The sequence below is a fragment of the Pristiophorus japonicus genome, chromosome 8, assembly GCF_044704955.1.
Source record: "Pristiophorus japonicus isolate sPriJap1 chromosome 8, sPriJap1.hap1, whole genome shotgun sequence".
Lineage (NCBI taxonomy): Eukaryota > Metazoa > Chordata > Chondrichthyes > Pristiophoridae > Pristiophorus > Pristiophorus japonicus.
Genome location: NC_091984.1, coordinates 242032528 through 242059936, shown reverse-complemented (window position 1 = coordinate 242059936; position 27409 = coordinate 242032528). Strand labels below are relative to the sequence as shown.

Sequence of the window (27409 nt, the reverse complement as noted above, 5' to 3'; positions counted from 1 at the left end):
GTAACCCTCGATGACATGGGGTGACTGGGGAAGGACAGCGTGCCGTGGGTTTTAGGCGAGGCACGTTACTGAGCGGTGCGTGAGGGTCTGAGCCGCGAACGCCCCTCGCAGACTCTTACCTCAAAACTGACGGCGTGGCCGACTCCACAGATGTGATGACGTGTTTGACCCCCGTGTTCTGGAGAACACTGGGTCTCAGCTGGATATTGTCGTGTGTGAGAGGCGAGTGTGTGAGGGGCGAGTGTGTGAGGGGCGAGTGTGCGAGGGGCGAGTGTGCGAGGGGTGAGTGTGTGTGCAGGTGGGGATGGGCCGCGGGTCGAGTCCCTTCTTCAGCACCTGAAACAAAACAAAAAGCACAGGGTTAGAACGGCAGGGGTTGACAGTGAGGGGGGGGTTACTGACAGTGAGGGGGGGGTTACTGACAGTGAGGGGGGGGGTTACTGACAGTGAGGGGGGGGTTACTGACAGTGAGGGGGGGGGTTACTGACAGTGAGGGGGGGGTTACTGACAGTGAGGGGGGGGTTACTGACAGTGAGGGGGGGGTTACTGACAGTGAGGGGGGGGGGTTACTGACAGTGAGGGGGGGTTACTGACAGTGAGGGGGGGGTTACTGACAGTGAGGGGGGGGGGTTACTGACAGTGAGGGGGGGGTTACTGACAGTGAGGGGGGGGTTACTGACAGTGAGGGGTTGGGGGGGTTACTGACAGTGAGGGGGGTGACGGGGGGTTACTGACAGTGGGGGGGGGTTACTGACAGTGGGGGGGGGTTTCTGACAGTGGGGGGGGGTTACTGACAGTGGGGGGGGGTTACTGACAGTGAGGGGGGGGTTACTGACAGTGAGGGGGGGGGTTACTGACAGTGGGGGGGGGGTTACTGACAGTGAGGGGGGGGGTTACTGACAGTGGGGGGGGGTTACTGACAGTGGGGGGGGGTTACTGACAGTGAGGGGGGGGGTTACTGACAGTGGGGGGGGGTTACTGACAGTGAGGGGGGGGGTACTGACAGTGAGGGGGGGGTTACTGACAGTGAGGGGGGGGTTACTGACAGTGAGGGGGGGGTACTGACAGTGGGGGGGGGGTTACTGACAGTGAGGGGGGGGTACTGACAGTGAGGGGGGGGTACTGACAGTGGGGGGGGGGTAGGGGTTACTGACAGTGGGGGGGGGGTTACTGACAGTGAGGGGGGGGGTACTGACAGTGGGGGGGGGGGTTACTGACAGTGGGGGGGGGTTACTGACAGTGAGGGGGGGGGGTTACTGACAGTGAGGGGTAGGGGGGGGTTACTGACAGTGAGGGGGGGGGTTACTGACAGTGAGGGGGGGGGGTTACTGACAGTGAGGGGGGGGGTTACTGACAGTGAGGGGGGGGGGGTTACTGACAGTGAGGGGGGTCTGACAGAGGGGGGGTTACTGACAGTGAGGGGGGGGTTACTGACAGTGAGGGGGGGGGTTACTGACAGTGGGGGGGGGTTACTGACAGTGAGGGGGGGGGTTACTGACAGTGAGGGGGGGGGGTTACTGACAGTGGGGGGGGGGTTACTGACAGTGAGGGGGGGGTTACTGACAGTGAGGGGGGGGGTTACTGACAGTGGGGGGGGGGGTTACTGACAGTGAGGGGGGGGTTACTGACAGTGAGGGGGGGGGGGTTACTGACAGTGGGGGGGGGTTACTGACAGTGAGGGGGGGGGTTACTGACAGTGAGGGGGGGGGGGTTACTGACAGTGAGGGGGGGGGTTACTGACAGTGAGGGGGGGGGTTACTGACAGTGAGGGGGGGGGGTTACTGACAGTGGGGGGGGGGTTACTGACAGTGAGGGGGGGTTACTGACAGTGGGGGGGGGGGGTTACTGACAGTGAGGGGGGGGTTACTGACAGTGGGGGGTGGTGGGGGGGAGGGAGAGCGTCACACTGAGAGACTAACAGACCCAGTGTGAACATCGCTGCTTGTGCTGGACACCGAGGGCTGGATAGTAACAGCGGGGAGCGGGCGGGGGAGGGGTAAATGTGGGGAGCGGGCGGGGGAGGGGTAAATGTGGGGAGCGGGCGGGGGAGGGGGTAAATGTGGGGAGTGGGCCGGGGAGGGGTACATGTGGGGAGCGGACGGGGGAGGGGTACATGTGGGGAGCGGGCGGGGGAGGTGTACATGTGGGGAGCGGACGGGGGAGGGGTACATGTGGGCAACGGGCGGGGGAGGGGTACATGTGGGGAGCGGACGGGGGAGGGGGTACATGTGGGGAGAGGGCGGGGGAGGGGTACATGTGGGGAGCGGGCGGGGAGGGGTACATGTGGGGAGAGGGCGGGGGAGGGGTACATGTGGGGAGCGGGCGGGGGGAGGGGTACATGTGGGGAGTGGGCCGGGGAGGGGTACCTGTGGGGAGCGGGCGGGGAGGGGTACATGTGGGGAGCGGGCGGGGGAGGGGGTACATGTGGGGAGCGGGCGGGGGAGGGGTACATGTGGGGAGAGGGCGGGGAGGGGTACATGTGGGCAGCGGGCGGGGAGGGGTACATGTGGGGAGCGGGCGGGGGAGGGGTACATGTGGGGAGCGGGCGGGGGAGGGGTACATGTGGGGAGCGGGCGGGGGAGGGGTACATGTGGGGAGCGGGCGGGGGAGGGGTACATGTGGGGAGAGGGCGGGGGAGGGGTACATGTGGGGAGCGGGCGGGGGAGGGGTACATGTGGGGAGCGGGCGGGGAGGGGTACATGTGGGGAGCGGGCGGGGGAGGGGTACATGTGGGGAGCGGGCGGGGGAGGGGTACATGTGGGGAGCGAGCGGGGGAGGGGTACATGTGGGGAGAGGGCGGGGGAGGGGTGGAGCCCCTCTGTCACTGTTGGTGAGATTGGGGCCGACCGGTGACCGGGATCCCGATTTACTCTCCCCGTTTCCCGGGGCTCGGGATTCCCGCCGGGAAAGGGGGCGAGGGCTGCAGCACCCCCCCTGCCTTCTGCTGCAGAACTCGTGGGCGGGGGGGGGCACAGTGCTTCCCTCCCCCGCAACCCCCCCACCCCTGCCCCCCCAGCTCGCACCATACACCCCGCTCCCCCCTCCCCCACTATACCGCTCAGTCCCGCACTCTGACCCCGCGTCCCCTCGAGTCTTTAAGCTCTTACTGGATCTCCATAGGGATGCGTGTTCGGTGACGGCAATAACCGACTGCACAGCCCTCTCTCGCTCCCTCTCTCGCTCCGAGCTCGGGGCTCCAGGCATTTTGCTGACATGAGCGACTCCACCTGACAGAGAGAAATAAACGGGCGGAATTAAGAGAATCCCAGCTTGACCCAGAGCAATCGATGGACGCAATGTCCCCAAACGTCATCTTCACAATCTATTCTACCCCATCAGCAATATCCATCCACCCCAGTCCCACTGTCCACCCCGGTCACTCCCAGTCCCACTGTCCACCCCGGTCACTCCCAGTCCCACTGTCCACCCCTGGTCACTCCCGGTCCCACTGTTCACCCCGGTCACTCCCGGTCCCACTGTCCACCCCCGGTCCCACTGTTCACCCTGGTCACTCCCGGTCCCACTGTCCACCCCGGTCACTCCCAGTCCCACTGTCCACCCTGGTCACTCCCGGTCCCACTGTTCATCCCGGTCACTCCCAGTCCCACTGTCCACCCCGGTCACTCCCGGTCCCACTGTTCACCCCGGTCACTCCACCCCGGTCACTCCCAGTCCCACTGTCCACCCCAGTCACTTCCGGTCCCACTGTCCACCCTGGTCACTCCCAGTCCCACTGTCCACCCCTGGTCACTCCCGGTCACTCCCAGTCCCACTGTCCACCCTGGTCACTCCCGGTCACTCCCGGTCACTCCCGGTCACTCCCGGTCACTCCCAGTCCCACTGTCCACCCCTGGTCACTCCCGGTCACTCCCGGTCACTCCCGGTCTCACTGTCCACCCCCGGTCACTCCCGGTCTCACTGTCCACCCCCGGTCACTCCCAGTCTCACTGTCCACCCCCGGTCACCCCCGGTCACTCCCGGTCACTCCCGGTCACTCCCAGTCACTCCCAGTCCCACTGTCCACCCCTGGTCACTCCCGGTCACTCCCGGTCACTCCCGGTCTCACTGTCCACCCCCGGTCACTCCCGGTCTCACTGTCCACCCCCGGTCACTCCCAGTCTCACTGTCCACCCCCGGTCACTCCCGGTCTCACTGTCCACCCCCGGTCACTCCCAGTCCCAATGTCCACTCCTGGTCACTCCCGGTCTCACTGGTCACTCCCAGTCCCACTGTCCTCCCCCGGTCACTCCCAGTCTCACTATCCACTCCCGGTCAATCCCAGTCCCACTGTCCACTCCTGGTCTCAATGGTCACTCCCAGTCCCACTGTCCTCTCCCGGTCACTCCCAGTCCCAATGTCCACTCCTGGTCACTCCCAGTCTCACTATCCACCCCCGGTCACTCCCAGTCTCACTATCCACCCCCGGTCACTCCCAGTCCCAATGTCCACTCCTGGTCACTCCCGGTCTCACTGGTCACTCCCAGTCCCAATGTCCACTCCAAGTCACTCCCAGTCCCAATGTCCACTCCCGGTCACTCCCAGTCTCACTATCCACTCCCGGTCACTCCCAGTCCCAATGTCCACTCCCGGTCACTCCCAGTCCCACTGTCCACCCCGGTCACTCCCAGTCTCACTGTCCACCCCCGGTCACTCCCGGTCTCACTGTCCACCCCCGGTCACTCCCAGTCCCAATGTCCACTCCTGGTCACTCCCGGTCTCACTGGTCACTCCCAGTCCCACTGTCCTCCCCCGGTCACTCCCAGTCTCACTATCCACTCCCGGTCAATCCCAGTCCCACTGTCCACTCCTGGTCTCAATGGTCACTCCCAGTCCCACTGTCCTCTCCCGGTCACTCCCAGTCCCAATGTCCACTCCTGGTCACTCCCAGTCTCACTATCCACCCCCGGTCACTCCCAGTCTCACTATCCACCCCCGGTCACTCCCAGTCCCAATGTCCACTCCTGGTCACTCCCGGTCTCACTGGTCACTCCCAGTTCCAATGTCCACTCCTGGTCACTCCCAGTCCCAATGGTCACTCCCGGTCACTCCCAGTCTCACTATCCACTCCCGGTCACTCCCAGTCCCAATGTCCACTCCCGGTCACTCCCAGTCCCAATGTCCACTCCCGGTCACTCCCAGTCTCACTATCCACTCCCGGTCACTCCCAGTCCCACTGTCCACTCCTGGTCACTCCCTGTCACCCCCCCCCGGCTGAGGGCCAGGTTGTACGCGCGGTGTGATGACCGCGGGTGGGTGTTTACCGGGTGACAGTGGGGAGCTGCTGTAAGGCCGGGTGGTGAAGTGCGGAGGGGCTCCAGGGATGTAGGTGATACGGTCCATGGGGGGGCTGCTGGATCCTGCTGGGGGTTGTACCAGGACAGGGAGATGGGGAACCTGAGACAGGTCGATGATTCCTGCAAAACAGGCCACATACAACTTTAAACACACCTGCGCCAGTTTGTACAAATATCTTCGAGAAAGATGGCAAAAAATGCAACGAGAGGTTGAGACACTGATGGTCAAGGTGTTTGAGACCGGCCCAGACTGGTGCTGACCATCACTATCCGAGCCCCACTACCTGACCAATACAAGAAGATATTAAAGATATTTAAAGCTTTAAAACTAATAAAATGGCAAGTGGTGACCTGTGAACAAACGCTGCTCTAGGATGTGGGTTTTACTGACAGCGGCAGGTTACTCAAACACTGCAATGTGTGGCACTGAACGGTCGAGTCAGGCTGTGGGGCCGGTCCTCAGGGTCACACCGGACTGCCTGCTCTGGGCATCAGTGTGCATCGACTCTCACTGCATTCCCTGTTAGTGTCGTCAACACAACTCCCCCACAGGGGCAGTGTCCCTGGGGGGGGGGCAGTGTCCCTGGGGGGGGGGCAGTGTCCCTGGGGGGGGGGCAGTGTCCCTGGGGGGGGGGCAGTGTCCCTGGGGAGGGGGGCAGTGTCCCTGGGGGGGGGGGGGCAGTGTCCCTGGGGAGGGGGCAGTGTCCCTGGGGGGGGGGGGCAGTGTCCCTGGGGAGGGGGGGGGCAGTGTCCCTGGGGGGGGGGCAGTGTCCCTGGGGGGGGGCAGTGTCCCTGGGGGGTGGGGGGGGCAGTGTCCCTGGGGGGGGGCAGTGTCCCTGGGGAGGGGGCAGTGTCCCTGGGGGGGGGGGCAGTGTCCCTGGGGAGGGGGCAGTGTCCCTGGGGAGGGGGCAGTGTCCCTGGGGAGGGGGGGGGGCAGTGTCCCTGGGGGGGGGGGGCAGTGTCCCTGGGGAGGGGGGGGGGCAGTGTCCCTGGGGAGGGGGGGGGCAGTGTCCCTGGGGGGGGGGGGGGCAGTGTCCCTGGGGAGGGGGGGGGGCAGTGTCCCTGGGGGGGGGGGGGCAGTGTCCCTGGGGAGGGGGGGGGGCAGTGTCCCTGGGGGGGGGGGGCGCAGTGTCCCTGGGGGGGGGGGGCAGTGTCCCTGGGGAGGGGGGGGGGCAGTGTCCCTGGGGGGGGGGGGCAGTGTCCCTGGGGAGGGGGGGGGGGCAGTGTCCCTGGGGAGGGGGGGGGCAGTGTCCCTGGGGGGGGGGGGGCAGTGTCCCTGGGGGGGGGGGGGGCAGTGTCCCTGGGGGGGGGGGGGGGGCAGTGTCCCTGGGGGGGGGGGGGGGGGGGCAGAGTCCCTGGGGGGGCCGCAGTGTCCCGGGGGGGGGGGGCCGCAGTGTCCCGGGGGCAGAGTCCCTGGGGGGGCCGCAGTGTCCCTGGGGGGGGGGGGGCCAGAGTCCCTGGGGGGGGCCGCAGTGTCCCTGGGGGGGGGGGGGGTGGGCAGTGTCCCTGGGGGGGGGGTGGGCAGTGTCCCTGGGGGGGGGGCAGTGTCCCTGGGGGGGGGGGGCAGTGTCCCTGGGGGCCGCAGTGACCCTGGGGGCGGGGCGCAGGCCGAGAATGTTCACCATTACATTTACATTCAAAATAGAAATCCCAACTGGAGGGAACAGAGGGGAGAGAGGGATGGGGAACGGAGGGAGGGACGGGGAACGGAGGGAGGGATGGGGAACGGAGGGAGGGACGGGGAACGGAGGGAGGGAGGGAGGGATGGGGAACGGAGGGAGGGACGGGAACGGAGGGAGGGAGGGGGAACGGAGGGAGGGAGGAGGGGAGGGGAACTGAGGGAGGGAGGGATGGAGAATGGAGGGAGGGAGGGACGGGGAACGGAGGGAGGGAGGGGAACGGAGGGAGGGAGGGGGAACGGAGGGAGGAGGGATGGAGAATGGAGGGAGGGAGGGACGGGGAACAGAGGGAGGGAGGGGGAACGGAGGGAGGGAGGGACGGGAACGGAGGAGGGAGGGACGGGGAACGGAGGGAGGGACGGGGAACGGAGGGAGGGGAGGGAACGGAGGGAGGGACGGGGAACGGAGGGAGGGAGGGACGGGGAACGCTTTAATGAGAGAAAATGAAGGAAAGCAACCCTTGGCATTGAGGTAGCGCCTGGCACAACATCCCGAAGCCCTGTGCTGCCAACGTGGAACTTTCGAAGTGTAGCACAAAGCATCTGAAATTAATTTAACAATTTTGGAATTTAAATTCGAAAGGTCCGCGCAAAATTAAGATGTGTTACATCTCGCACAACCCGTCCGCCAAGGCCTGTCCGTTCCCCTGACGACGGCAGGAGCGGGGGGCGAATACCGAAAGGCCCAGGCAGCGCACAGTGCTCAGGGTGCAGGGCTTACCTCGAGGACTGGTGGAATAGCCCAGACTGAGCGCTTGCTCCCGAGGGGACAGTCCCCGGATCATCTCCGCCCGATGGGCCATGGCGGCTGTGGCTGCATGGTGCATGTGCTGCGAGGTGATGTAATCATTCAGAATGGTCTGTCTGGTCTCCATGGCAGCAGCTTCAGGGCAGCCCCGCAGCAGGTAGGGCCCGTAGGGGTGAGGGTAACCTGGGGCAGGGCTCAGGTGTCGAGGGAGGCAGTACGTAGCTGGAGAAACATGGGAATAAAACCTTAATCACCGGCTCGGATTCCAGTCCTTTTCAGCAGCAAACTCTTCAATTTTCTGCTTTCAATAACCCGATAGGTCTTCGAGAATTCAGACCAGGCCGAGCGGGGAGACAGGGCCCGAGACCAGGCCGAGCGGGGAGACAGGGCCCGAGACCAGGCCGAGCGGGGAGACAGGGCCCGAGACCAGGCCGAGCGGGAGACAGGGCCCGAGACCAGGCCGAGCGGGGAGACAGGGCCCGAGACCAGGCCGAGCGGGGAGACAGGGCCCGAGACCAGGCCGAGCGGGGAGACAGGGCCCGAGACCAGGCCGAGCGGGGAGACAGGGCCCGAGACCAGGCCGAGCGGGGAGACAGGGCCCGAGACCAGGCCGAGCGGGGAGACAGGGCCCCGAGACCAGGCCGAGCGGGGAGACAGGGCCCGAGACCAGGCCGAGCGGGGAGACAGGGCCCGAGACCAGGCCGAGCGGGGAGACAGGGCCCCGAGACCAGGCCGAGCGGGGAGACAGGGCCCGAGACCAGGCCGAGCGGGGAGACAGGGCCCGAGACCAGGCCGAGCGGGGAGACAGGGCCCGAGACCAGGCCAAGCGGGGAGACAGGGCCCGAGACCAGGCCGAGCGGGGAGACAGGGCCCGAGACCAGGCCGAGCGGGGAGACAGGGCCCGAGACCAGGCCGAGCGAGATGCCTAGGCGCCGATTCAAAAACAACAACAAAAAAATCAAAGACTGTGTCAGAAGAGAGCAGGCAGGTGATTGGTTGGTGAGTATTACAGCTTTTCTTTGCTGTCTAAGTTAGGGAAGGGGGTTAAATTAAGAGCGGAGAGACTGTAAATTGCTCGTACTTTTTGAATTAATAACTTAAACATAAAATAATTAAACAATGAAACTAAAATATTGATTGAATAAAAATTAACCAGTTAATTAATAAATAAAAAAGGTTAGAGATGGCCAGGCAGCTGGTGTGTGGTAACTGCTGCGTGTGGGAGTTGTTGGAGAGCATGGCGATCCCGAGCAAACACATTCACAGTGAGTGTCTGCAGCTCGAGCAAGTTCGGCTCACGTTGTTGGGCCAGAGTCCGAGAGGGGGAGATTACCTGGACACTTTGTTCCAGGAGGCGGTCACACCATTAAGGTTAAGCAGTACTTTAGAGCTCATCAATGGTCAGGGACAGGAGGGTGTGACTGCGAGTCAGGACGGTATGGGGTCCCAGGAGGCAGTGATGGAGGAGCCCCGGCCCTTGACCCTGTCCAACTTGCTGCCTGTATGTATGAAAACCAAGACTGCAGGGAGGATGGGCAAACTGACCACGGCACCGTGGGACAAGGGGTCATCCAAGTGGGGGTAGAAGAAAGGAATGTGTTAGTGTCAGGGGAGAGTACAGTCGGGGGAGAGTACAGTCGGGGGAGAGTACAGTCAGGGGAAGTACAGTCAGGGAGAGTACAGTCAGGGGAAGTACAGTCAGGGAGAGTACAGTCAGGGAGAGTACAGTCAGGGAGAGTACAGTCAGGGTGAGTACAGTCAGGGTGAGTACAGTCAGGGAGAGTACAGTCAGGGTGAGTACAGTCAGGGTGAGTACAGTCAGGGAGAGTACAGTCAGGGAGAGTACAGTCAGGGTGAGTACAGTCAGGGAGAGTACAGTCAGGGGAAGTACAGTCAGGGAGAGTACAGTCAGGGAGAGTACAGTCAGGGTGAGTACAGTCAGGGAGAGTACAGTCAGGGTGAGTACAGTCAGGGTGAGTACAGTCGGGGGAGAGTACAGTCAGGGGAAGTACAGTCAGGGAGAGTACAGTCAGGGAGAGTACAGTCAGGGAGAGTACAGTCGGGGAGAGTACAGTCGGGGGGAGTACAGTCGGGGGGAGTACAGTCGGGGGGAGTACAGTCAGGGTGAGTACAGTCAGGGTGAGTACAGTCAGGGAGAGTACAGTCAGGGAGAGTACAGTCGGGGAGAGTACAGTCGGGGGGAGTACAGTCAGGGTGAGTACAGTCAGGGAGAGTACAGTCAGGGGAAGTACAGTCAGGGAGAGTACAGTCAGGGAGAGTACAGTCAGGGAGAGTACAGTCAGGGAGAGTACAGTCAGGGAGAGTACAGTCGGGGAGAGTACAGTCGGGGGGAGTACAGTCGGGGGGAGTACAGTCGGGGTGAGTACAGTCAGGGTGAGTACAGTCAGGGTGAGTACAGTCAGGGTGAGTACAGTCAGGGTGAGTACAGTCAGGGTGAGTACAGTCAGGGGGATAGATACTGTTCTCTGCAGCCACGACAGGGAGTTCCAGATGTTGTGTTGCCTGCCCGGGGCCAGGGTTAAGGATATCTCCTCGTGGCTGGGGAAGGACTTGGAGTGGGAGGGGGAGGGGGAGGATCCAGTTGCCATGGTCCACATAGGAACCAGTGACAAAGGTAGAACTAAGAATGAGGTTCTGCTGAGGTGGTTTGAGGAGCTAGGGTCTAAATTAATAAGCCAAAACTCAAGGGTAATAATCTCTGGATTACTACCTGAGCCACACGCAAATTGGCTCAGGGTCAAGCAGGTCAGAGAGTTAAATGCGTGGCTCAAGGAGTGGTGTGGGAGGAAGGGTTTCAATTCACGGGACACTGGCACCAGTACTGGGGAAAGAGGGAGCTGTTCTGTCGAGACGGGCTTCACTGAAACCGGGCTGGGACCTCGAGGCTTCACTACTCCAACGCACTCCTGGCTGGCGAATCAAAAATAGGAAGTAGCAAAAGTAAAAGTTGGTCCCTTAGAGGCTGAGACAGGAGAAATTATTATGGCGAATAAGGAAATGGGAGAAACGTAAACAAATATCTTGTATCTGTCCACACAGTAAAAGATGCAAAAAGCTTATCTAAAATGATGGGGAACCAAGGGTGTAATGATGGTGAGGAACTTAATATAACTAATATAAGTAGGGAAAAGATACTAGAGAAACCAATGGGACTGAAAAGCGACAAATCCCCTGGACCTGACGGCCTACACCTTGGGCTCGAAAGGAGGAAGCTGCAGAGATAGTTGATACATTGGATTTGATCTTTCAAAATTCCCCAGATTCTACAACGGTCCCAGTGATTGGAAGGTAGAAAATATAACCCCGCTATTCAAGAAAGGAGGGAGAGAGAAACCCAGGAACTACAGGCCAGTTAGTCTGACACCAGTTGTTGGGAAAATGCTGAAATCCATTGTTAAGGAAGTGGTATCAGAGCACTCAGAAAATCATAACATGATTAGGCAGAGTCAACACGCTTTTATGAAAGGGAAATCATGTTGGACAAATTTATTAAGAGTTTTTTGAGGATGTAACGAGCGGGGTAGATAAAGGGGAACCAGTGGATGTAGTATATTTGGATTTCCAAAAGGTATTCGATGAGGTGCCATATAAAAGGTAAGGGCTCATGGGATTGGGGGTAACATAGTAGTATGGATAGAGGATTGGTGTGGGAGTGTGCAGGAGTGTGTGGCATGGGAGAGGGGCGAAGGGGATGGCGTAAGGGGAAGGGGGAGGAATGTTGAGTGGGGGCGACTCATAAAATAGTAAATTTAGAGGAATTTAATAAAAGTTAGATTAAATCTGTAAATGGGCAACAGCAGCAGATGTGTTTGAGGGGCGACATACTGCAAGAAAAATACACATCTCATACAAAGAATGAGACAAAAATAGCTGAAGGGGGGTTTGGAGTGGAAGTGGGGTTGGAAGGATTTTGGGGTTTGGAGGGGTTTTGGGGTTTGGAGGGGTTTTGGGGTTGGAGGGGTTTTGGAGTTGGAGGGGTTTTGGAGTTGGAGGAGTTTTGGGGTTGGAGGGGTTTTGGGGTTGGAGGAGTTTTGGGATTGGAGGGGTTTTGGGATTGGAGGAGTTTTGGGATTGGAGGGGTTTTGGGATTGGAGGGGTTTTGGGGTTGGAGGGGTTTTGGGGGTTGGAGGGGTTTTGGGGGTTGGAGGGGTTTTGGGGTTGGAGGGGTTTTGGGGTTGGAGGGGTTTTGGGGTTGGAGGGGTTTTGGGGTTGGAGGGGTTTTGGGGTTGGAGGGGTTTTGGGGTTGGAGGGGTTTTGGGGTTGGAGGGGTTTTGGGGTTGGAGGGGTTTTGGGGTTGGAGGGGTTTTGGGGTTGGAAGGGTTTTGGGGTTGGAGGGGTTTTGGGGTTGGAGGGGTTTTGGGGCTGTTCATGAACGCAACACTTAACGTCAAGACAAAGTGGAGTAGCATTCGAGGTAAGTGGGGTGATCAGTTAGTTTGCCAAATCAGTCATGCATCAGTCTAAGGAAGTGACCCTAAAACTGGAGAGGTCAGTGGTCTGGCCACACCTTGAGGCTTGATCCAGTTGTGGTCATTCAGACAGAAGGGACCTGGAGTCAGTGCAAAGAGCCATAGGCTGACCATTGTGGAGAGGTGGGAGAAAGTGGGGCAATGGACAGGGCACCAGAGATGGCCATTGGGATTGTTCAATAACAGAAATGGTGAAGACAGAGCAGGGTTTGAAGGTAATCCAAGAGGCTACAGATTGAAACGGATTATCTTTCAGGCAGATGCTTGGAAGAATTGCAAGGCAGAATGCTGGTACCTGGAGGAGTGATGAAGGTGAAGGACCTTGAGCCAATCAGGAGGCAGCAGTGATGGAGGGAACAGGCAGGTATCTCGGAGTGGGCACTAAGATCGCGGAATGATCTTCCTCACCCACATTAACCGTCTTTCAAAAGATTCCCAATCTCCTGATTTTTATTTTGTGTATCCTGGGATTTGATCCCTTTGTCATTGGGAACAATTTTCCCCATCCACTGTCCTCTCATAACCCCGAGAGACAACAGTTGACGCCGTACCTGCTTCAAGCGGAATCCCTCGCGCCAGGGCAGCAGGGTCAAATGTCAGCGGGATGGAGCCATGGTATAAATCAGCGGCCGTCATTCTCCCGAGCAGCTGATCGTACGGGCTGTGGGCAAAGTGCTCTGGGAGCGCTCTGTGTGGCGATTTGGCAGAAGACATTTCCCTGGGCGTGGGGGTGGCCTTCTGCTCCTGAGAAACCACTTTTCCTGAGAAATTGGAGAAAGGAGATCGGTTAGACAAACAGAATCCTCGACACTCCGAACAGGGTCGCCCGTAGGGCAAAGAGAGCCTCACACCGACAGTGCCCAAGCCTATTCCGCCATTCAGTTCGATCACACAGCATCTACCCATCCAGCCCGTCTACCCTTGTCCAATGAAAATCTATCCATCTCAACTGTGACACTTTCAATCGACTACCAGCTTTAACAACCTCTTTCCCACCAGCCACCCTGTCCTCCAACCACTGTCTGTCCCACCTGTGACAGACTGTAATTCCTGTATTGGACTGTTCAGCCGTCTGAGAACTCACTGTTAGAGTGGAAGCAAGTCTTCCTGGATTCCGAGGGACTGCCGATGATGATGATGGTGAGTGAAGTGTTTCCTGACCACTCCTGAAGGGCCTGGCTCTAATTTTAAGGTTCTGCCCCCTTGTTCTGGACTCCCCCCCACCCCAGCAGAGGAAATGGTTTCTCTCCATCTTGTCCGTGAGGAATACTGACAACGCTGATATATTAATGTTGACATTCCAAGGGCTGCCACATCCCATCATTGGTAGGGCATCCCACATGGACAGAGGCACCATGTGGTCAGCGAACATCACGACTCTGGCTGAGATGGAAGGCCCATTTGTTACTATCAGTGGTGAGTCCAGTGTGACAATGGTGGGAATGTCGGTCACTGTGTCTGCTCATGATCGAAGGGCACCGTCCGAACTCTGACTATTCAGTCACTTCCTGGTCAAGGAGCAACCTGTTTGCTGGGAATTTACCAAAAACTACTGCTAAGAATGTTCTTATTTGTACTGGACATTGACACACTCAGTGAGTGAGCAAAACTGAGGCAGATGGAGTTCAGTGTGGGACAGTGTGAGGTTTATCCACTTTGGACCAACAAGCAATAAATCAGAGTACTTTCTCAAAGGCGAGAAGCTGGGAACTGTGGAGGGGCCGAGAGATTTAGAGGTACGAGCACAGAAATCACTAAACACTAGTGGGCAGCTACAGAAATAACCGAAAAGGCTGATGGATTGATGGCCTTATTCTCTGGGTCTAGAATACAAAGGGCAGCAAGTTCTGTTACGGCTGTAAAGTCTGGTCAGACCCCCCCCCCCATCTAGTGTTCTGTGTTCAGTCCCGGGCCCCACCCCTCGGGAGGATATTATCGGCCCCGGAGGGGGAGCAGCGCAGAGCCCACAGAATGGTACTGGGGCTTTGAGGGTTAAATTATAAGGAGCGGTTCCAGATACCTGCCTTGTATTCCCTGAGTTTAGAAGATTAAGGAATGATCTAATTGAGGTGTTTAGGATAATAAAATAATTCTATAGGAATCCTGCTTCACTATTTGTTCCAGAACAAGGGGACATGATTAAATTAGAGCCCGGCCGTTCAGGGGTTAAGTCAGGAAGCATTTCTTCACACAAAGGGTGCTGGGAATCTGGAACTCTCTCCCCCAAAAGGCAGTAGGTGCTGGGGGTAAATTGGAGCTTTCAAGACTGAGCTCGATAAGATTTTTGTTGGGTAAGAGTATCGAGGGATACGGAGCAAAGGAGGGTAAATGGAGTGAAGATACAGATCAGCTGTGATTGAGTAGCATGATGTAACAGGCTCAAGGGGCTGAATGGCCTCCTCTTGTTCCTGTGTAACAGGCTCGAGGGGCTGAATGGGCCTCCTCCTGTTCCTGTGTAACAGGCTCGAGGGGCTGAATGGGCTTCCTCATGTTCCTGTGTAACAGGCTCGAGGGGCTGAATGGGCCTCCTCATGTTCCTGTGTAACAGGCTCGAGGGGCTGAATGGGCCCCTCCAGTTCCTAATGTAACATTGCTGGTTAAAGAGGAGATTAATGCAATAGTTAGGAAAGACATTAGTTTGGATGATGTGGAATCTATATGGGGAGAGCTGCAGAACACTAAAGGGCAAAAAACATTAGTGGGAGTTGTGTACAGACCTCCAATCAGTAGTAGTGATGTTGGGGAGGGCATCAAACAGGAAATTAGGAGTGCATGCAATAAAGGTGCAGCAGTTATAATGGGTGACTTTAATATGCACATAGATTGGGCTAGCCAAACTGGAAGCAATACGGTGCAGGAGGATTTCCTGGAGTGCATAAGGGATGGTTTTCTAGACCAATATGTCGAGGAACCAACTAGGGGGGAGGCCATCTTAGACTGGGTGTTGTGTCATGAGAGAGGATTAATTAACAATCTCATTGTGCGAGGCCCCTTGGGGAAGAGTGACCATAATATGGTGGAATTCTGCATTAGGATGGAGAATGAAACAGTTAATTCAGAGACCATGGTCCAGAACTTAAAGAAGGGTAACTTTGAAGGTATGAGGCGTGAATTGGCTAAGATAGATTGGCGAATGATACTTAAGGGGTTGACTGTGGATGGGCAATGGCAGACATTTAGAGACCGCATGGATGAATTACAACAATTGTACATTCCTGTCTGGTGTAAAAATAAAAAAGGGAAGGTGGCTCAACTGTGGCTATCTAGGGAAATCAGGGATAGTATTAAAGCCAAGGAAATGGCATACAAATTGGCCAGAAATAGCAGCGAACCTGGGGACTGGGAGAAATTTAGAACTCAGCAGAGGAGGACAAAGGGTTTGATTAGGGCAGGGAAAATGGAGTACGAGAAGAAGCTTGCAGGGAACATTAAGGCGGATTGCAAAAGTTTCTATAGGTATGTAAAGAGAAAAAGGTTAGTAAAGACAAACGTAGGTCCCCTGCAGTCAGAATCAGGGGAAGTCATAACAGGGAACAAAGAAATGGCAGACCAATTGAACAAGTACATTGGTTCAGTATTCACTAAGGAGGACACAAACAACCTTCCGGATATAAAAGGGGTCAGAGGGTCTAGTAAGGAGGAGGAACTGAGGGAAATCTTTATCAGTCGGGAAATTGTGTTGGGGAAATTGATGGGATTGAAGGCCGATAAATCCCCAGGGCCTGATGGACTGCATCCCAGAGTACTTAAGGAGGTGGCCTTGGAAATAGCGGATGCATTGACAGTCATTTTCCAACATTCCATTGACTCTGGATCAGTTCCTATCGAGTGGAGGGTAGCCAATGTAACCCCACTTTCTAAAAAAGGAGGGAGAGAGAAAGCAGGGAATTATAGACCGGTCAGCCTGACCTCAGTAGTGGGTAAAATGATGGAATCAATTATTAAGGATGTCATAGCAGCGCATTTGGAAAATGGTGACATGATAGGTCCAAGTCAGCATGGATTTGTGAAAGGGAGATCATGCTTGACAAATCTTCTGGAATTTTTTGAGGATGTTTCCAGTAAAGTGGACAAAGGAGAACCAGTTGATGTGGTATATTTGGACTTTCAGAAGGCTTTCGACAAGGTCCCGCACAGGAGATTAATGTGCAAAGTTAAAGCACATGGGATTGGGGGTAGTGTGCTGACGTGGATTGAGAACTGGTTGTCAGACAGGAAGCAAAGAGTAGGAGTAAATGGGTACTTTTCAGAATGGCAGGCAGTGACTAGTGGGGTACCGCAAGGTTCTGTGCTGGGGCCCCAGCTGTTTACATTGTACATTAATGATTTAGACGAGGGGATTAAATGTAGTATCTCCAAATTTGCGGATGACACTAAGTTGGGTGGCAGTGTGAGCTGCGAGGAGGATGCTATGAGGCTGCAGAGTGACTTGGATAGGTTAGGTGAGTGGGCAAATGCATGGCAGATGAAGTATAATGTGGATAAATGTGAGGTTATCCACTTTGGTGGTAAAAACAGAGAGACAGACTATTATCTGAATGGTGACAGATTAGGAAAAGGGGAGGTGTAACGAGACCTGGGTGTCATGGTGCATCAGTCATTGAAGGTTGGCATGCAGGTACAGCAGGCGGTTAAGAAAGCAAATGGCATGTTGGCCTTCATAGCGAGGGGATTTGAGTACAGGGGCAGGGAGGTGTTGCTACAGTTGTATAGGGCCTTGGTGAGGCCACACCTGGAGTATTGCGTACAGTTTTGGTCTCCTAACTTGAGGAAGGACATTCTTGCTATTGAGGGAGTGCAGCGAAGATTCACCAGACTGATTCCCGGGATGGTGGGACTGACCTATCAAGAAAGACTGGATCAACTGGGCTTGTATTCACTGGAGTTCAGAAGAGTGAGAGGGGACCTCATAGAAACGTTTAAAATTCTGACGGGTTTGGACAGGTTTGATGCAGGAAGAATGTTCCCAATGTTGGGGAAGTCCAGAACCAGGGGTCACAGTCTAAGGATAAGGGGTAAGCCATTTAGGACTGAGATGAGGAGAAACTTCTTCACCCAGAGAGTGGTGAACCTGTGGAATTCTCTACCACAGAAAGTAGTTGAGGCCAATTCACTAAATATATTCAAAAGGGAGTTAGATGAAGTCCTTACTACTCGGGGGATCAAGGGTTATGGCGAGAAAGCAGGAAGCGGGTACTGAAGTTTCATGTTCAGCCATGAACTCATTGAATGGCGGTGCAGGCTAGAAGTGCTGAATGGCCTGCTCCTGCACCTATTTTCTATGTTTCTATGTAACAGGCTCGAGGGGCTGAATGGCCTCCTCCTGTTCCTGTGTAACAGACTCGAGGGACTGAATGGGCCTTCTTATGTTCCTGTGTAACAGGCTCGAGGGGCTGAACGGGCCTCCTCCTGTTCCTGTGTAACAGACTCGAGGGACTGAATGGCCTCCTCCTGTTCCTGTGTAACAGGCTCGAGGGGCTGAATGGGCCTCCTCCTGTTCCTGTGTAACAGGCTCGAGGGGCTGAATGGGCCTCCTCCTGTTCCTGTGTAACAGGCTCGAGGGGCTGAATGGGCCTCCTCCTGTTCCTGTGTAACAGGCTCGAGGGGCTGAATGGGCCTCCTCCTGTTCCTGTGTAACAGGCTCGAGGGGCTGAACGGGCCTCCTCCTGTTCCTGTGTAACAGACTCGAGGGACTGAATGGCCTCCTCCTGTTCCTGTGTAACAGACTCGAGGGGCTGAATGGGCCTCCTCTACAGTGAACATGTGCAAGATGTGCTGAAAACATTTGAAACAATTAATAATCGGGGAGATCAACCATGTGACCAGCACGTTCGCCAGAATTAACCAAGCAACGAACACAAGAACAGAATGAGAGGGTGAGAATGGCGAGCTTTGCCCTGTGGTATTCAGTAGCCCCCTGTCCCTGTGCCTCGCCCTGCCCTGCCACGATTCACCAGCTATCGGTGCCTCGCCCTCGAGCCCTTTACCTTCTTGTTGTCGGGAGGCTGCTTCTCGCATAGATACAGGGGAGCCTCTGTGTAAAGGCCCGTTATAATGCAGAGGTGTCCGATGGGCAGCCTGATAATCCTCATAGGAACGTGGGCTGATGTGAGACTTTGCAGCCTCGTGTATAATGACAGGAGCCCCTCGTACAATGGAGCCTGCACTACTAACGATGGAGCTCGGCCTGCTCGTTGGGCTCTCGGTATACCGAACCCTCTCCAACCCTCTCCCACCTTCCGACATCACGTCCAACTGGTGCGTGGGATGGAAGCCTCTACCCGGGCTGCTGATCAGCGATCGCACGTCGTGCTTCTTGGCCGCAGAACCAGACGGGCTGTTCTCACACTTCAGTGGCGTTCCCTGAGGGAGGAGAAAAACACAAAGTTATTGGCTCGAAAACTGGGGCCTTTTCCTCTGGACGGAGAAACTTAAAGCGGAGATTGGGACAGGAATCGGAGAGATTGGTGGCAAATCGGATACAAGGCTGTGGACTGAGCAACACCACTCGAAGAGCAAGGAGGAAATGAGAAGGAATGTTTTCACACCGAGGGATATTAGAAAATGGATACTTCACCGTTAAGGTTAGGGTTCGGGAATGTGTTTGTATAGAGGGTTCGGGTTAGGTAGGATTGGGGTTAGAGTTAGGGTTGGGATTGAGGGTGGGGTTTGGGGTCGAGGTCGAGGGTTAGTTAGGTGGGGTTGGTGTTGCGCTAGGGTTAGGGTTAGAGTTGGGGTCGGGTTAGGGTTAGGGGAGGGGGTTAGGGTTAGTTAGGTGGGGTTGGTGATGCGCTAGGGTTAGGGTTAGAGTTGGGGTGGGGGTTAGGGTTAGTTAGGTGGGGTTGGTGTTGCGCTAGGGTTAGGGTTAGAGTTGGGGTCGGAGTTAGGGTTAGTTAGGTGGGGTTGGGGATATGTATAGAGGCAGGAGCGAGCAATGTAAACAGGCCTGTTCCTGGCCGAGGCCCACACAGCAGCTGTGGCTCTCAGTAAACGCGCAGTACAACATACCCAGGGTCCTCGCTGCCTCATGAACTGCAGTGCCCCATTAATGCAGGTCCAGTAACCGGCAGCACATCGCTGGGGAGATTATATTTATAACAAGAAACAAGATATAGTCTGGATAATATAATGTGCTTAATGCTAACACAGAGGTCGCCAAGACAATGGTTGCTCCGGCAGGGTCTGTCCAGCCGTGAACCTTGTGTCGATCAGCGTGAGGGGATGGACTAGAGCTCAGCGACTGATTCCTCCTCCCGGGGTGAAGGTGCTCACACTCACAGCCCAATCCCAGACCCTGTGCTGCCCCTCAAACCTTCCATCCTTCATGTGACTGCCAGCCGAGGGAGGTTAATCCAATGGGCCACAGTCCAACTTGTCCCACTCACTGCAAACAAGAACGCTTGACATGGCCAGTGATTGCCCTGGTGTTTCTGGCCATATCCCCTGAATGGGCACAATCCATGGGACCCCCTGAATGGGCACAGTCCGTGGGACCTACTGAATGCGCACAGTCCGTGGGACCCCTGTATGGGCACAGTCCGTGGGACCCCCTGAATGGGCACAGTCCGTGGGACCCCTGTATGGGCACAGTCCGTGGGACCCCCTGAATGGGCACAGTCTGTGGGACTCCCTGAATGGGCACAGTCCATGGGACCCCCTGAATGGGCACAGTCTGTGGGACTCCCTGAATGGGCACAGTCCGTGGGACCCCCTGAATGGGCACAGTCTGTGGGACCCCGTAAATGGGCACAGTCTGTGGGACCCCCTGAATGGGCACAGTCCGTGGGACCCCCTGAATGGGCACAGTCCGTGGGACTCCCTGAATGGGCACAGTCCGTGGGACCCCCTGAATGGGCACAGTCCGTGGGGCCCCCTGAATGGGCACAGTCCGTGGGACCCCCTGAATGGGCACAGTCCGTGGGACTCCCTGAATGGGCACAGTCCGTGGGACTCCCTGAATGGACACAGTCCGTGGGGCCCCCTGAATGGGCACAGTCCGTGGGACCCCCTGAATGGGCACAGTCCGTGGGACTCCCTGAATGGACACAGTCCGTGGGACTCCCTGAATGGACACAGTCCGTGGGACCCCCTGAATGGGCACAGTCCGTGGGACCCCCTGAATGGGCACAGTCCGTGGGACTCCCTGAATGGACACAGTCCGTGGGACTCCCTGAATGGACACAGTCCGTGGGACCCCCTGAATGGGCACAGTCCGTGGGACCCCCTGAATGGGCAGAGTCTGTGGGACCCCTACCTGCGAGATGGAGCCGTCAGGGCTGGGTTTGGACAGTGCCGAGGTTTCTGCTGTTCTGTGGGATCCCTCCCGAGGGATCTCGTGGATCGAGCGACCCGCTTCTTTGACAGTGGGGATGGGGCCTTCCCGGGGCCGTGCCTTCGAAGCCTCGCCCACTACCCTCGGCGGCGTGCTTTCCCGCTTCATCTGTTTCACTTCCCTCCTCAAGCACTCTTCGTGGGCTTCAGCGTGGGACCGAGGGATTCCTGAAACAAAAGGTCGGGTAAAGCCAGAGCTCAGAGCAGGGCACCCCTCCCCCCACTCTCCCCCTCCCCCCACTCTCCCCCTCCCCTCCCCGTCCCATCCCCCCACCTCTTCCCTCCTGTTCCCCCCTCCGATCCCCTCCCCCTCCCACCCATCCCGTCCCCCGTCCCATCGTGAGAAACACTAGGGAACATCAACCAGTAAATTATTTTAATAAAAACCCAGGGAGAACATTTTACATTTTCAAGTGATAATAAATTCAAAAATCATGCAGTGACTACAGAACCTTCAGTCTATTGGACACTGACTGACCCCCAGTCTCCAAATAGTCGTGGTAATATAGGGCAGAGTATAAATCAGGGAATCAGAGGGGCATTTAACAAGGGTAATACATGGGGCACTACATATAGACTGGACAAACCAAATATACAGTAATAGTGTGGAGGACAAATTGATGGAAGGTATACAAGATAGGTTTCTAGATCAGTAAGTTGAGAAACCAACGAGGGAACAGGCTATTTTACATCTAGTATTGTGCAATGAGAAAGGGTTAATTAATAACCTTGTAGTAAATGGGGCCTTTAGGGAAGATTGACCATAATATGGTAGAATTTTACATTGTTTGAAAGTGATTTAGTTAAATCCAAAAATAGGATCTTAAATCTAAACAATGGAAACTACGTAGGTATGAGGGGAGAGTTGTCTAAGGTAGATTGGGAAACTACATTAAAAGGTATGACGGTAGACAAACAAAGAATTAATACATTATGACAACAAATATACATTCCTTTAAGGCACAAAAATCCCACAAGACGTGATTGCACAAGAGAGGGCGCAGAGGAGATTTACTGCGATGCTGCCTGGAATGGAGAATCTTAGCAAGATTACTCAGGCAAATAGGGAATGGGTGGCCAGCAGGAAGAGCAGTGCAATCGAGACTCCAGGATGGTATGTTGCCTCCCTGGTGCAAGGGTCAAGGATGTCTCGGAGCGGGTGCAGGGCATTCTGAAAAGGGAGGGTGAACAGCCAGTTGTCGTGGTGCACATTGGTACCAACGATATATGTAAAAAACGGGATGAGGTCCTACAGGCTGAATTTAGGGAGCTAGGAGTTAAATTAAAAAGTAGGACCTCAAAGGTAGTAATCTCAGGATTGTTACCAGTGCCACGTGCTAGTCAGAGTAGAAATAGCAGGATAGCTCAGATGAATACGTGGCTTGAGGAGTGGTGCAGCAGGGAGGGATTCAAATTCCTGGGGCATTGGAACCTGTTCTGGGCGGGGTGGGACCAGTACAAACCGGACGGTCTGCACCTGGGCAGGACCGGAACCAATGTCCTAAGGGGAGTGTTTGCTAGTGCTGTTGGGGAGGGGTTAAACTAATATGGCAGGGGGATGGGAATCTATGCAGGGAGACAGAGGGAAGTAGAATGGGGCAGAAGCAAAAGATAGAAAGAAGAAAAGTAAAAGTGGAGGGCAGAGAAACCCAAGGCAAAAATCAAAAAGGGCCACATTACAGCAAAATTCTAAAGGGGCAAAATGTATTAAAAAGACAAGCCTGAAGGCTCTGTGCCTCAATGCGTGGAGTATTCGGAATAAGGTGGATGAATTAACTGCACAGATAGCAGTTAATGAATATGATATAAATGGCATCACGGAGACATGGCTCCAGGGTGACCAAGGCTGGAAACTCAACATCCAGGGGTATTCAACATTCAGGAAGGATAGACAGAGAGGAAAAGGAGGTGGGGTAGCACTGCTGGTTAAAGAGGAAATTAAACGCAATAGTAAGGAAGGACATTAGCCTGGATGATGTGGAATCTGTATGGGTGGAGCTGCAGGAATACCAAAGGGCAGAAAACGCTGGTGGGAGTTGTGTACAGACCACCAAACAGTAGTAGTGAGGTTGGGGACAGCATCAAACAAGAAATTAGGGATGTATGGAATAAAGGTACAGCAGTTATCATGGGCAACTTTAATCTATATATTGATTGGACTAACCAAACTGGTAGCAATACGGTGGAGGAGGATTTCCTGGAGTGTATCAGGGATGGCTTTCTAGACCAATGTATGTCGAGGAACCAACGAGAGGGCTGGCCATCCTAGACTGGGTGATGTGTAATGAGAAAGGACTAATTAGCAATCTTGTTTGCAAGGCCCCTTGGGGAAGAGTGATCATAATACGGTAGAATTCTTTATTAAGATGGAGAGTGACACAGTTAATTCAGAGACTAGGGTCCTGAACTTAAGGAACTTCGATGGTATGAGACGTGAATTGGCTAGAATAAACTGGCAAAGGATACTTAAAGGGTTGATGGTGGATAGGCAATGGCAAACATTTAAAGATCACATGGATGAACTTCAACAATTGTACATCCCTGTCTGGAGTAAAAATAAAATGGGGAAGGTGGCTCAACCGTGGCTAACAAGGGAAATTAAGGATAGTGTTAAATCCAAGGAAGAGGCATATAAATTGATCAGAAAAAGCAGCAAACCTGAGGACTGGGAGAAATTTAGAATTCAGCAGAGGAGGACAAAGGGTTTAATTAGGAGGGGGAAAATAGAGTATGAGAGGAAGCTTGCTGGGAACATAAAAACTGACTGCAAAAGCTTCTATAGATATGTGAAGAGAAAAAGATTAGTGAAGACAAACATAGGTCCCTTGCAGTCGGATTCAGGTGAATTTATAATGGGGACCAAAGAAATGGCAAACCAGTTGAACAAATACTTTGGTTCTGTTTTCACGAAGGAAGACACAAATAACCTTCCGGGAATACTGGGGGCCGAGGGTCTAGTGAGAAGGAGGAACTGAAGGAAATCCTTATTGGCGGGAAATTGATGGGATTGAAGACCGATAAATCCCCGGGGCCTGATAGTCTGCATTCCAGAGTACTTAAGGGAGTGGCCATAGAAATAGTGGATGCATTGGTGATCATTTTCCAACAGTCTATCAACTCTGGATCAGTTCCTATGGACTGGAGGGTAGCTAATGTAACACGACTTTTTCAAAAAGGAGGGAGAGAGAAAGCGGGTAATTATAGACCGGTTAGCCTGACATCGGTAGTGGGGAAAATGTTGGAATCAATTGTTAAAGATGAAATATCAGCGCATTTGGAAAGCAGTGACAGGATCAGTCCAAGTCAGCATGGATTTATGAAAGGGAAATCATGCTTGACAAATCTTCTGGATTTTTTGAGGATGTAACTAGTAGAGTGGACAAGGGAAAACCAGTGGATGTGGTGTATTTGGACTTTCAAAAGGCTTTTGACAAGGTCCCACACAAGAGATTAGTGTGCAAAATTAAAGCACATGATATTGGGGGTAATGTACTGATGAGGATAGAGAACTGGTTGGCAGACAGGAAGCAGAGAGTCGGGATAAACGGGTCCTTTTCAGAATGGCAGGCAGTGACTAGTGGGGTGCCGCAGGGCTCAGTGCTGGGAACCCAACTATTTACAATATACATTAATGATTTAGATGAAGGAATTGAGTGTAATATCTCCAAGTTTACAGATGACACTAAGCTGGATGGCGGTGTGAGCTGTGAGGAGGATGCTAAGAGGCTGCAGGGTGACTTGGACAGGTTAGGTGAGTGGGCAAATGCATGGCAGATGCAGTATAATGTGGATAAATGTGAGGTTATCCACTTTGGTGGCAAAAACACGAAGGCAGAATATTATCTGAGAGGCAGCAGATTAGGAAAAGGAGAGGTGCAACGAGACCTGGGTGTCAAGGTACATCAGTCATTGAAAGTTGGTATGCAGGTACAGCAGGCGGTGAAGGCGGCAAATGGTATGTTGGCCTTCATAGCTAGGGGATTTGCGTATAGGAGCAGGGAGGTCTTACTGCAGTTGTACAGGGCCTTGGTGAGGCCTCACCTGGAATATTGTGTTCAGTTTTGGTCTCCTAATCTGAGGAAGGACGTTCTTGCTATTGAGGGAGTGCAGCGAAGGTTCACCAGACTGATTCCCGGGATGGCGGGACTGACATATCAAGAAAGACTGGATCAACTGGGCTTGTATTCACTGGAGTTCAGAATAATGAGAGGGGATCTCATAAAAACGTTTAAAATTCTGACGGGTTTAGACAGGTTAGATGCAGGAAGAATGTTCCCAATGTTGGGGAAGTCCAGAACCAAGGGACACAGTCTAAGGATAAGGGGTAAACCATTTAGGACCGAGATGAGGAGAAACTTCTTCACCCAGAGAGTGGTGAACCTGTGGAATTCTCTACCACAGAAAGTTGTTGAGGCCAATTCACTAAATATATTAAAAAAGGAGTTAGATGTAGTCCTTACTACTAGGGGGATCAAGGGGTATGGCGAGAAAGCAGGAATGGGGTACTGAAGTTGCATGTTCAGCCATGAACTCATTGAATGGCGGTGCAGGCTAGAAGGGCTGAATGGCCTACTCCTGCACCTATTTTCTATGTTTCTATGGAACCAGTGGATGTGATGTATTTGGATTTTCAGAAGACATTTGATAAGGTGCCATCGGGTCAATAAACGGGTCATTTTCGGGTTGTCAGGCTGTAACTAGTGGGGTGCCGCAGGGATCAGTGCTGGGGCCCCAGTTATTCACAATCTATATCAATGATTTGGATGAGGGGACCGAGTATAATATATCCAAGTTTGCTGACGCTACAAAGCTCGGTGGGAAAGTAAGTTGTGAGGAGGATGCAGAGAGGCTTCAAGGCGATATAGACAGGCTGAGTGAGTGGGCAAGAACATGGCAAATGGAATATAATGTGGAGAAATGTGAAGGTATCCACTTTGGTAGGAAAAATATAAAAAGCAGAGTATTTTTAAATGGTGAGAGATTGGGAGATGTCGGTGTTCAGAGGGACCTGGGGATCCTTGTACACCAATCACTGAAAGTTAACATGCAGCTACAGCAAGCAATTCGGAAAGCAAATGGTGTGTTGGCCTTTATTACAGGAGGATGTGAATATAAGAGTACAGAGATCTTACTACAATTATACAGGGCCCTGGTGAGACCACACCTGGAGTATTGTGCACAGTTCTGGTCTCCTTACCCAAGGAAGGAGGGAGTGCAACGAAGGTTCACCAGACTGATTCCTGGGATGGAAGGATTGTCCTATGAGGAGAGATTGTGTAGAATGGGCCTATACTCTCTAGAGATTAGAAGAATGAGAGGTGATCCCAGTGCCTGTGATGCCCCGCCCAGTGCCTGTGATGCCCCGCCCAGTGACTTGTGCCCCGCCCTGCGACTGATGCCCCGCCTACCCCCTCCCCAGAGTGGCAACATTCCAGGTGAGAACAGATGACCTCAACTGCTCACGGTGCGGTTGATTATTTGAACGATTGTGGGGAAAGTTCTGTGTGTCTCAGTAACGCTCGCCGTTCCCGCTGCACAGAGAGGCTGTGCGATGAAGGAGAGCGGGGGCGAGTACCAACTCTCAACCGTCTGTACACCGATCGCAGCCTAACAAATGTACCTTGCGTGATTGAGCCATGCATCTGTGGCCGTTCCTTAGGGTCGTGGTGACCCAGTCTGTCCCTGGGAACAGCCCGAACCATCAGACCTGAAACACACAACAATTATTCTGTTGCACCTTCGATGAGAAGTTTAACCCTGGAAACTAAACAACTCACATTGACACAGTGTCACTAACATGGAAAAACATCCCGGGCTCAGTGTCACTAACACGGAAAGACATCCCGGGCTCAGTGTCACTAACACGGTAAAACATCCCGGGCTCAGTGTCACTAACAGGGTAAAACATCCCGGGCTCAGTGTCACTAACACGGTAAAACATCCTGGGCTCAGTGTCACTAACAGGGTAAAACATCCTGGGCTCAGTGTCACTAACAGGGTAAAACATCCTGGGCTCAGTGTCACTAACAGGGTAAAACATCCCGGGCTCAGTGTCACTAACACGGTAAAACATCCCGGGCTCAGTGTCACGAACAGGGTAAAACATCCTGGGCTCAGTGTCACTAACAGGGTAAAACATCCTGGGCTCAGTGTCACTAACACGGTAAAACATCCCGGGCTCAGTGTCACTAACACGGTAAAACATCCCGGGCTCAGTGTCACTAACACGGTAAAACATCCCGGGCTCAGTGTCACTAACCCGGTAAAACATCCCGGGCTCAGTGTCACTAACAGGGTAAAACATCCCGGGCTCAGTGTCGGTAACACGGTAAAACATCCCGGGCTCAGTGTCACTAACACGGTAAAACATCCCGGGCTCAGTGTCGGTAACACGGTAAAACATCCCGGGCTCAGTGTCACTAACAGGGTAAAACATCCCGGGCTCAGTGTCGGTAACACGGTAAAACATCCCGGGCTCAGTGTCACTCACAAGGTAAAACATCCCGGGCTCAGTGTCACTCACACGGTAAAACATCCCGGGCTCAGTGTCACTAACACGGTAAAACATCCCGGGCTCAGTGTCACTAACACGGTAAAACATCCCGGGCTCAGTGTCACTAACACGGTAAAACATCCCGGGCTCAGTGTCACTAACACGGTAAAACATCCCGGGCTCAGTGTCACTAACCCGGTAAAACATCCCGGGCTCAGTGTCACTAACAGGGTAAAACATCCCGGGCTCAGTGTCACTAACACGGTAAAACATCCCGGGCTCAGTGTCACTAACAGGGTAAAACATCCCGGGCTCAGTGTCACTAACACGGTAAAACATCCCGGGCTCAGTGTCGGTAACACGGTAAAACATCCC

The 27409-nt window shown here is 54.6% G+C and overlaps 1 protein-coding gene across 1 annotated transcript in view; it reads right to left on the bottom strand.

Moving 5' to 3' along the window:
• The window catches only part of LOC139269269 (nuclear receptor corepressor 2-like), a 103223-nt gene that overhangs the window by 47371 nt on the left and 28443 nt on the right, over window positions 1–27409 (bottom strand). Inside the window, exons 9-16 of the mRNA XM_070888356.1 lie at window positions 26162–26248; window positions 20465–20709; window positions 18198–18573; window positions 12762–12971; window positions 7694–7942; window positions 5262–5414; window positions 3108–3227; window positions 120–336 (exon numbers count right to left, since the gene is read on the bottom strand). Of these exons, the coding sequence (XP_070744457.1) occupies window positions 120–336; window positions 3108–3227; window positions 5262–5414; window positions 7694–7942; window positions 12762–12971; window positions 18198–18573; window positions 20465–20709; window positions 26162–26248 (1657 nt within the window). The remainder of the gene's footprint in view (window positions 1–119; window positions 337–3107; window positions 3228–5261; window positions 5415–7693; window positions 7943–12761; window positions 12972–18197; window positions 18574–20464; window positions 20710–26161; window positions 26249–27409) is intronic.